Raw genomic sequence first — 11074 nt, 5'->3', positions numbered from 1 at the left:
TAAGAGGTTTAGATGGAAAGAAAAAAAAAAGCAAAGAAAAGAAACAATTAAAAAAAGAAAACGAATAAAGAAAAAGTATAAAAAAGAAAAAAATATATATATATAGTAGAGAAACTAGTTAAAAAGTTAAAAAAGAAAGGTGTAAAATTTTTTAAAAATTTAGCAGGAGAAAAGAAATTGAAAAAGAAAAAAAAATTAAATTAAATGCAAGACCAAAGAATCATGGGGAGAAAGCCATGAGTTCCATGCTTTGCTTTCTCCTCCTCTGGAATTCTGCTGCTCTCGTTGGTATTGAAACTGAACTTTTTGGTAGGTGAACTTGGTCCTGGCTGGATTTCTTATTGATCTTCTGGGGGAGGGGCTTGTTGTAGTTATTCTCAAGCATCTTTGCCCCAGGCGGAATTGCACTGCCCCTACCAAGGGCTGGGCTGAGTAATCGGCTCGGGTTTGCTTTGGGGAGCTTTTGTTCCCTGAGCGCTTTCCATAGAGTTCTGGAGGACGGGAATGAAAATGGCGGCCTTCTAGTTTCCAGCCCAGAGGAGCCGAGAGCCCGAGGCCCCACTCCTCAGTGTGCCCTCAGAGAACCGTGCCTAATTACTCCCCTTTCCGTGGCCTCAGGCTGCCCTCCAAGCTCACTGAGCCTGTGACCTGACCTGTTCAAGGTAACCCTGAGCTGGGAGCTCACTCCTCGGCTCTGTCTCTGTAGCCAGCTTCCCCGTTCCAATACCTGTAAGCTCTGTGACATTCAGACACTCCCGATCCTTCTGTGACCCTGCAGGACCTGAGGCCATGCTGACCCCGCATGGGCTTCACCCTGGTTTAGCCTCTGGAGCGATGTCCCTCAGCGGAACAGACTTTTAAAAATCCTGATTTTGTGCTCCCGTTGCTCCGCCGCTTGCCGGGAGCCGGCCTCTCCCCCTTGGGTCTATCTTCCCGTGGCTTTGGATTCACTTCTCCGCCGGTCCTACCTTTCAGAAAGTGGTTGTTTTTCTGTTTCCAGAATTGCTGTTCTTCTTCTCTTCAATCTGCCAATGGATTTGCAGGTGTTTGCAATCTTTAGATAAGCTATCTAGCTGATCTCCTGTTAGCTGAAGTAGTCTCAGCCTGCTACTTCTCTGCCATCTTGACTCCTCCCCTGGCCCTTATTTTTTTTAAAAAATCTAACTCCACAACCTAGAGACCTCTCATACATTTTATAGCAAAGTGTGACACCCTACCTGTAGTCCCACCTTTAATTTGAACCTTTGGTTTTCAGTACTTTTTGACTAGGGAGTTATTTTTCATCCTCTATAAAATGGGGAAACAATTGCTGCTTATAATCCCTTCCCAGCCCCTAAATGGGGTGAACTTTGAGTAGTGCCTTTAGTTACAGTAGCTTTTTTTTTTTTTTGGAGTTTGAAGATGCAAATGGGGTGGCTCAGTGATTTAATTCTTGTATTGTGCAGACTAATAGGTGTGTAAGGCTAAAACTAGCCTCTTGGAGATGCTTCTGAGATATGGTGATTGTTAGGCGATGGAGATGAATATAGAGGGTGAGATTTGTGGCTTTTCCCTGTATGTCTTTATTTATTTTATTATGTTCAGTTAGCCACTGTATAGTACATTATTAGTTCTAGATGTAGTGTTCAATGATTCATTAGTTACGTATAACATCCTCCCTGCCTTTAAGTAACTTTTGAAGAGAAGTCAGAAATTCTGCAGATTTTGTGATCTTTTGCCATAGGTGTTTGTGTCATCATTTCATTTTTCTTCATACAAACTATTCCAAATGGCTTTAATATTCTATATTTTTCTATAGCACAGTAATTTATGTTATCATAATATTTTGTTTCTGTTATCAATGATTTCATTTAGGACACTATATGATGTGTGGGATACATTTTGGGAAAACTTTCCTTCAAGAGAAGAACAAAATCTTTTATGTCAAATAGTGAAAAAATTACTATAAATTTTTATAAAAATATCAGATTACCATGATAGCCATAATGTACACTGTGTTTTTCCCTAGATTCAACATTTTCAGAAATATTTACTTTGAGAAAGAGCAAGGCTTCTTAGAACTTGAATCTCCAAATCTGCAGCTTACTGGAGTCAGATACAAGTTTTGGGTACACTCTGACCTTTTTTGTGAGGTCATCAAATGTATAAAATGAGGTCATAAATGCACGAAACATAGGAAAAAGAAGTGGCTTAGTACACACCTTACAAATATGAGTTTTTGTAATGCCTGTTATTATTAAAGAACACAATAAATAGAGTTACTGTCATAACTGTATACTGCTTTGGTTGGTCAGCCATTCACAACCATTATCTGTGCAAGTTAATGGAGCCATGATGTTTAACTTTCTGGGTATAGAATATCAGCATAAGAATAGGAACAGGTAGCTTGCATGGTGACAACATCATTAGGTATATCTTGTAGGAAAGATGGGCAACTCACAAGGCTTGAAAAGATAGTCACTATACTTTAAGTAGGGTCCAGTGCTAAAAAGGAGATACAATTCAGAAACAGCTGAACATGGGAAAGTCTAGCCCTGCATTACTCACAGCCTGTCAGAGTCTTCAGTTCCAAGGAGTAGAAAAGGGTTTTACATGCCAATTCATTTTATGAAGCTAGTGTAACCTTGACACCAAAGTCCAAAAAAGAGAATGAATGAAATAAAAATACAGGTTAATGTCACTCATGAGAACATACCCAAAAATTCTAAACAAATTATTAAGACTTAGATTATTCAGAAGAATAATATATCATTCTTCTGAAAGAACAGTATCTTTTGAATACTCAGAAGAATATTCTTCTGAAAGAATATATCCATTTCCCCCCCAATAATGTATAGTTGGTTAAAACATAGCAACTTACCTATGTAATTCACCACACTAACATATTAAAGGAGAAAAAAAATCTTATGATCATCTCAATAAATACACTACAAGTGTTTGATGAAAGTCAGCATATATCCAAGATAAATACTTTTAGCAAGCTAGCATTAGAATAAAACTTCCTTTACTACACAATAAACATGGTGAACTTTATAAATTTCCATTTTTTATCAGGAATAAGACAACAATGTCCAATATTACCAGTTCTATTCAACATTGTATGGGGTGGGTCTGTCCAATGTTATAAAATGAGGAAAGAAAAAGTTATGATGTTTAAAACAGAGAAGCAAACTGTTAATATTCAAAGACTATATGATTGTATATGTTGAAAACCAAAAAGAAGGGAGGGCCTGGGTGGCTCAGTGGGTTAAAAAGCCTCTGCCTTCAGCTCAGGATATGATCCCAGGACCCTGGGATCGAGCCCCCACATCATGCTCTCTGCTCAGCAGGGAGCCTTCTTCCTCTCTCTCTCTCTCTCTCTGCCTCTCTCCCCACCTACTGTGATCTCTGTCTGTCAAATAAATAAAATCTTAAAAAAAAAAGAAAACCAAAAAGAAGCTAGACACGGACTTTCAAAATTAAAAAGCATATTTAGCAAAGTTGCTGAAGAGAACATCAATTTAAAAATACATCTGTATATACCAGATAAATCACAATAATGAACAAAATGAAAAAAGAAAAAAGGAGACAAATAAAAAACAGACTCTTAAATACAAAGAACAGACTGATGGTTGCCAGAGGAGAGGTGTGTTGGGGGGGAATGGGTAAAATAGGTAAAGGGGGTTAACAGTGTATTTATTTTGATGACCATCAGGTAATGTGTAGAATTGTTGAATCATTATATTGTATACCTGAAACTAATATAACACTGAATATTAATTATACTTGAATAAAAAAGACATGAAAATTACAAAGTAGATGTTCAATAAATGTTCTCTTTCAGGGAAATAATAAATGAACTGATATGATTTTCAATAGCATCAATGCTTAGAAATAAGTTTAACAAAATATTTGCATGATTCTTTGGAGAAAGTTGTAAAACTTTATTGAGAAAGTTTTAACAGTGAAATATCCAACATAAGAACACTTTGCATGGTTTCAGCTTCTTTTAAGCTTCTTTTCAGCTTCAGTCTTCTTTTAAACCTGTGATTGCCCTTCATCTGTAAGGTAAACAAAACACAAAACAGTTGGAAACATTACTTAGCAGAATTTTATTTATAGTACATTAAAGTTGTACAACAAACACTATAGTTTTGGTTTTATAAGATAGATTTCTAAGCATATATTTAATCAATATTTTTTAAATATTACTCTTTCTCTGGGTACAAGGAAACAAAAAGGCTGTTCAAGTTCAGAATATAATAAATGAACAGAACTCAGGTCATGATATCAGGGTCATGAGATCAAGACCATGTAGGGCTCAGCATGGAGTCTATTGGATATTCTCTTTCTCACCCTCTGCCCCTCCCCCACTTGTGTGTTTGTGCTAAGTAAATAAGAAATATTTAAAAATAAATAAAATAAAAGCTTCCACTTGAAATAACATTCTGGATATAAGATAGCTTAGACAATGTCATATTTTTGCTGACCATTTGTATCATAAATTACATGGTCATACTGATTTTAAGTCATCACCATTGTTTCTGACATCAAAATGTGAAGCACATATATACCATGTCTTTATAGCATGATACAAAAATGGAGGGAATGAATTGAGGAGGGGAAAAAGGAAATGAATGAAGAAAGGGAGAGGAAGATACCTAGAAAAGTAAAAAATTTGTTTCTAAAAGTAAGTGCTTTCTAAAAAAAACTTTTATTGAGGAATAATTGTCAAATATACTTGTATATACTTCAAGTGTACATGATGATTTTTCTCCTACTTGTACACTGTGACTACCAAATAAACATAAGTAATTAACATATCCATTACTGCATATAGTTAACTTGTCTGTGAGAATGTTTAAAAATGTTTACTTTCTTCACCTTTCAAGTATACAATCAATATCATATTATTCACTAAAAGTAAGTGCTTCTGAGGGACAACTCTGAAAAACTTCAGAAGTTTTCTCATATTATCTGCAATGTTCAGATATTCAAATACTACAGGGATATATAAGTTTTCCTACTATATCAATCATTTCATCCATACTTTAAAAATATTAAGAGTTAAAGAACATATTCACTTTCAATTATATAAAATACCCTTTATTAGTGTCTTGTTCATATTCTTTATTATGTACACTTCACTTTTTAAATTTTCTTCAGGATTATGTACACTAGTGGATACTCTTCATAAATTTTTTTAAAGATTTTATTTATTTATTTGACAGACAGATGACAAGTGGGCAGAGAGGCAGGCACAGAGAGAGGGGGGGGGAAGCAGGTTCCCTGCTGAGCAGAGAGCCTGATGCGGGACTCGATCCCAGGACCCTGGGATCATGACCTGAGCTGAAGGCAGAGGCTTTAACCCACTGAGCCACCCAGGTGCCCCATAAATATTTTTTAGAAGAGCAGTCTTCCTGATTTATTAGTTGCATTACTTTCCCTTTTACTAATATTCCATACCTTTTATTAAGTACCTTTTTCCTTTTTGTTAGGTTTATTCCATTGCTTCTTTTTTTCTTGCCTTTTATATTGGATACTGCTGTAATGTATTATCTAAGTAATAACATGCATTTTAAAGGCTATGATCTTCCTATGAGTACATTTTATCCATGTTCAGTAGGCTCCCAGAAATAGTCTGAAAACTATTTTTTATATAAATAGTCTAATGGAATGGTTCAGCAATGTAGACTAAAAAGGTTTAGGCCAATTAAAGGTAATTTCCTCTCTAAATACCAAATGTGTCATTTAAATTCAGAAGCTCTTATTATGGTCAATGATTAGAAAAACAAATGTATAAAATATGTTGATTACTTAGGAATTATTAAAGTTAAAGACTTTAAACTTCAAATCTTATCAATATATGTCTCAAGGCAGCAATTTACGTCATTTTCCCTATGATTATATGTGATGTTATCATAGTGTTCACATTTTTATTAGGGACAGTATCTCATGAAGACTGATGGGAAAGTGAGTGTGCTTAGCACAGAGATCTTAAACCCATCTTGAGCTTCAGTGATTACATGGATTTTCTCTACTTGATCTGCCACAGATACTAGAAACTTGACTCCCTCTTGCCATTTTCTTATGTAGTCATTTGAGGCTTTATTGGGATAAAGGACTTAAAATGCGATTTTTTTAACAGCCAAAAGAAATCAGAATTTGATGGAATCTACTTATACCTATTTGGGTTTCCATATAGAAAAACATCAAGCAGTATTTACTCATTATCTTAGTAGCAATGAAATCTCAATTCAAATGTTAAAATTTGATGCCAGATGATATTTTATAATTTGAGTCATGCAAAACAGCCTATCTTTGTATTCTATACATGCTGTCCAACAGAACCAGAGAATGTAAAAATCAGCATTAAAAGTTACTTTAATATATCTGATTTGACTTCACTAATTATACAGGAGTAAAGGTGAGTTTAGAAGTTAAGGGATTCTCCTGGAATCATACAAATCATGTTAGAGCTGGTAGTAGAACCTACTTCAGTGCCTCAGTATATTTTATATAAGCTGATATTTATTATGAATGCATTATGTATTTGTAAAAGTAGAAATTATGAAAGAATCTGAAAATTATCAGCTCTTGGTTAAAGTACTTACACTCAAAATTAAGAAAATGGTTTTATATTTTATAGTTCAATATGGCTTTGACCAAATTTGTTTCTAGATCTGATGGTCTATAAGTAAGTCAGTCATGCACTTAGGGTCCAAATTACCTACCAAATAATCTTTATTATATGTAGAATAATAAACTTGAATATCTCTTGTCACTTTCTTTTTTAGTCATTTGAGGCTTCTTTGGGGAAAGGATTTAAAATGCAACTGTTTTATTAAAGCAACAATAATGTTATATCTATATTATTGGTGATAAAATATTCCGAAAACTAAAACCACATACTTTGCATTCTTAATGGCTAACATACCTGCTTCTGGCATTTTAATGGGCTCTACATTTGGTAAATTTGCCCCTTGTCATTCAGACCATCTTTACCCTTACCCCAAGTCTTTGGTTCAGCCAGCTCCCAGAGATCAACTTCCCCATCAGGCTCTTAAAAAAAAAGTTAACAGTTTAAGCAATGAACATGAAATATAAATAAGGAAAAAATATTTATTCCTTCAGTTATATGAAATGAAATCCTGTAGGTTACTATGATGGTAACTATGATGGAAGGATAGACTTACATCTTTGTTTTCCTATATTATGAAAAACTATTTTAAATGACAATCTAAAGATAAACCACACACACAAAAAGATAAACACACTACATTTCCATTTCCATTATATCATTATATATATATATATAATATATATATATATATAAAAATTATACCACCACCAAGAGTAGAGAGCATCAGCTATCTACAAAATCTGAAATCCACACTATGAACAGGATTTTAACTGCAATAAAAAAGTAATTTTCTAAAGGATTCACTATGTGCATATTTGGGCTTATGACAAATCTTGTAGTAGTGACACACAACCCTTTTTGGGGCAACCTGAAACTTACTTTATTAAAATTAACTAGCTATATTAAGGTACAAAGATCCTATACGTAAGTTTTCATAAACAAGTCCTATTTAGAACAAAGTATCAAAAACACCATCAAAGTATTAGCAAAATTTCTGTCCTAAAATGAGAATAAAGGAAGTAGGTTGGAAGGAAATTAATGGGCTTTGCTGTCAGTCATATAGTGGAAACCTTTTAACAATGAATTGCTGAAATAATCCATGCCCTGAACTGTGTAAATAATTGAGTATAAATGGTAAAAATACTATATTTAGAAGAAAGTTTTTGGTTGTATGGTAATTTTAAGGTACTTTTGATTTTCCTAATCATAGAAGTATTTAAACATCTTTTAAAAGCCAATTTAAAAATCATACTAATATATTTAACTATATGCCAGTATTCTAAATTACCCAGCTATTACCAAGTTTACCAGATCAAACTAACAATAAAAGGAAATAGTGGCTATCATTTATTGAGCTCTCTTCTGGAGTCTCTCTCCTGCTCCACTGAACTGCATTTATTCCTGGGCCAGGACTGAGCTACTTTACAGTAAAGACATATTGGAATATTAAGCATTTTATACAAAGCAATTCACTTTTGTTTGTTTTTATTTTTTTTCTTAAAGTTTGTATTTAAATTCCAGTTAATTAACAAATGGTATATTAGTTTCAGATGTAGAATTTAATGATTCATCACTTACATACAACATCCAGTGCTCATCACAAAAAAATACTCTCCCACCACCCTCTCACCCCGGCCCAACTCCCCTCCAGTAATCCACAGTTTTTTCTCTATAGTTAAGAGTCTGTTTCTTGGCTTGCCTCTCTTTTTTCTGTGTTCATCTGTTTTGTTTCTTAAATCTCACATGAGTGAAATCGTATATTTGTCTTTCTCTGATTTAATCTGCTTAGCATAATACATTCTAGCTCCATCCACACCATTGCAAATGGCAAGATTTCATACACTTCTCATACAACAACATATGTGGTAAGAAGAACATAAATTTTCGAATGAAATATGAATTATGCCTCCATGAGTGAAGTGCTCTTTGGCAAACCATGATCCCTGAGCCTGTTTTCTCATAAAATGAGACTACCATCCTTACGCAAACAGGCTCTTATTCCAGGTGTTATATGTTGACTTTGCATGTGCTGTTAAAAGTTGCTTACACTTTTAATCATTTATGCTTTTGATGCAATGACTAAAAAGCTCACATAACAACGTTCTGAGGAAAACAAACTATTGAAATGATGTGCAATTTTTGTAGTTATAATTGAATACAGTTTCCTTTGTTTTGGCAAGGTCTATATTTTCAAGCAAAAAAAAAATCTTGTACAAAAAGCACAAATTCATTATAGTGAAGACCACACAAAGCTGCGAATATTGTCTCCTCATATTTTCAGCCTACTTTCAGGAAAGGTTTGAGATAATCTGTTTTCCTTCCTCCTGTTATATGTCATAATGCATGATGCCCACATATGCCCCCAGCCCCCTTAAGCATTCTTCTTCCCTTTCCCTTCACCTTGAGCCACAGGTCCTCCTTCAGCTTCCTTCCCTTGATCAGGTGTAATATCCTGTTTTGCAGGTGGTGCCTTCTTCTGTTTCAGTTGCTCATCACTGAGCTGCTGGGCCTAGGGGTGTGTGTGCATGCACACACGTGGGCAAATAAAAAGCTTTGTTGTTCATACATGCCAACAATATGAATCATAAAATACACAGATATATCTAGTCATAAATAAGTATAAAGGCATTTTTAAAACCAGATTCTATAAACTTATTTTTAATGAAGTTACTCTTCCCATAGACTACTCAAGAAAAAATACCAACAAGGACTTTGGAGGCTACTTTAAATTATACTGGGATAGATGTGTGCAGTTTGTTGTTAAAAAAACATGGGAAAGAAATCCCAGGGTATATTTCCACAGGCAACACCTCAATGGAATTCTCCTGGATCAGTGTTTCCCTCCCATTTATCACCAGAGAAAACTTATCATTGTATCCATAGTAGTTTAGCAAAATTTTCAAAAATATAAATTTCTGGTAATAGAAAACATCAAATGTTAAAGTACTCACAACCACAGTTTCAATTCCCTGGGAACACTTTTGATCATTTCTTCTTTGTTTAGATTTGGATCTTGGTTTTACAAGCTCACTCATATTTCACCCTGAAAGTAGAATATTGGTATTTGGAAAATGTATCTAGAGAATAGCTATACCACTACCATGGCTAAATATTTTCTTTTAATTTTTTTTAACTTTGAAGATATTTTAAGTTAAAAAAAATTTATTTATATATCAGAGAGAGAGAGAACGCGCGCGCGCACACACGAGCACACTCGCCAAGCACAAGCCCTGGGAGCAACAGAGGGAGAGGGAGAAGCAGAATCCCCACCCAGCAGGGAGTCCGTATGGGGCTCCATCCCAAGACCCTGGGTTCATGACCTAAGCCGAAGGCAGACGTTTAACTGACTGAGCCACCCAGGCGCCCCCAAAATACTTTCCAAGCCCCAGGATATATAGCTGTTTTCTTTTCTTTTTCTTTTCTTTTAAATTTATTTATTTGACACACACACACAGAGAGAGAGAGATCATAAGTAGGCAGAGTGGCGGGCAGAGAGAGAGGAGGAAGCAGGCCTCCGGCTGAGCAGAGAGCCCAATGTGGGGCTCGATCCCAGGACCCTGAGATCATGACCTGGCTGTTTTCACACTACAAGGGCAGAGATGTTTAGTGTCAACACCGATTAAAGGGTCCTCTCCTCCCTTGCATTTCGCATGGTACACCACAAGTCTCAGAAAGCAGTTACAACCCCACAGCATTCCCCGTTTCTAGACCCTTTTTTTCTGCCCACCTGGCTGGCTCCCTGCCCAGGGCCCCAGCGAGGAATCCAGCTTCCGCGCTCTGCCGGCAGTTCCAGGTACTTTCGGGACCCAAACACCTCAAATAATAACCCCAAGGCGCACCCCCATCTTTATTTGACCCGTTCTCTCTGTGTCTCACATTCCTCCCTTGCCTGCCCTCCCACCCCCACGCCGACTAACAACCGCCATGACGGTCACAACGCCTGTGAGAAGAATGGCGACCAACACAACCTTCCTTCCTGGAGGCTACCGATTGTGCCACCTGGACTTGCCCGAAGCCCAACAGCACCCCCTTTACAGTAAATCACACTTAAGATTCCTGGAAAAACTGATTTGTGGACCTACCAGGAGCGTCTTCCACAGAAAGAATCAAGACGTAAGGAACACGACTGCCTTCGCCTCAGCTCTGGTCGCAGAACACAGACTGCAAGGCGCATGTGCAGAAACTGACGTGCACAGCAACGGGCATGCGCACTGATTGAGGCACGTGAAATGTGGGTTGAGGTTTGCTAGAGGTTGCCACTGAGACTCAGAACCGCGCAGCCTCCCGAGAACAAGAAACAGGGCTTTTTCTTCCTGTCTAGTCGTCCCTGTGCATCCAGAAACTTTGGAGACCGATAACCCGGGTTACCCTTTGTGAAGAATGTTTCTCAGAACAACGTGACAGAAATGGATGTTTTTATTATTTTTATACATGCTTTGATTAATCATTTCT

General features: G+C 36.3%; 1 protein-coding gene across 1 annotated transcript; it reads right to left on the bottom strand.

Moving 5' to 3' along the window:
- Positions 1-3899: 3899 nt before the first annotated feature.
- LOC131821796 (P antigen family member 3-like) lies at positions 3900-10811 on the bottom strand. Its single transcript, XM_059158123.1, has 5 exons — positions 10705-10811; positions 9574-9665; positions 9023-9131; positions 6991-7041; positions 3900-4040 (listed from the first exon to the last, which is right to left on the bottom strand). The coding sequence occupies exons 2-5, from the start codon at positions 9655-9657 to the stop codon at positions 4018-4020; spliced, it is 267 nt and encodes an 88-aa protein (XP_059014106.1). The 5' UTR covers positions 9658-9665; positions 10705-10811; the 3' UTR covers positions 3900-4017.
- Between the last annotated feature and the right edge of the window lie 263 nt (positions 10812-11074).

Source organism: Mustela lutreola, chromosome X (assembly GCF_030435805.1).
Source record: "Mustela lutreola isolate mMusLut2 chromosome X, mMusLut2.pri, whole genome shotgun sequence".
NCBI lineage: Eukaryota > Metazoa > Chordata > Mammalia > Carnivora > Mustelidae > Mustela > Mustela lutreola.
The sequence above is the reverse complement of the archived record's forward strand: the minus strand, read 5'-3'. Positions and strand labels throughout refer to the sequence as shown.

Coding starts and splice junctions, on each gene's coding strand:
- LOC131821796 (XM_059158123.1), bottom strand. CDS start 9,657: ATGAGTGAGCTTGTAAAACCAAGATCCAAATCTAAACAAAGAAGAAAT. Junction 9,132..9,573: donor AGGGAATTGAAACTGTGGTT/GTGAGTACTTTA, acceptor ACACACCCCTAG/GCCCAGCAGCTCAGTGATGA. Junction 7,042..9,022: donor AGGAGGACCTGTGGCTCAAG/GTGAAGGGAAAG, acceptor TTTTTTTTTAAG/AGCCTGATGGGGAAGTTGAT.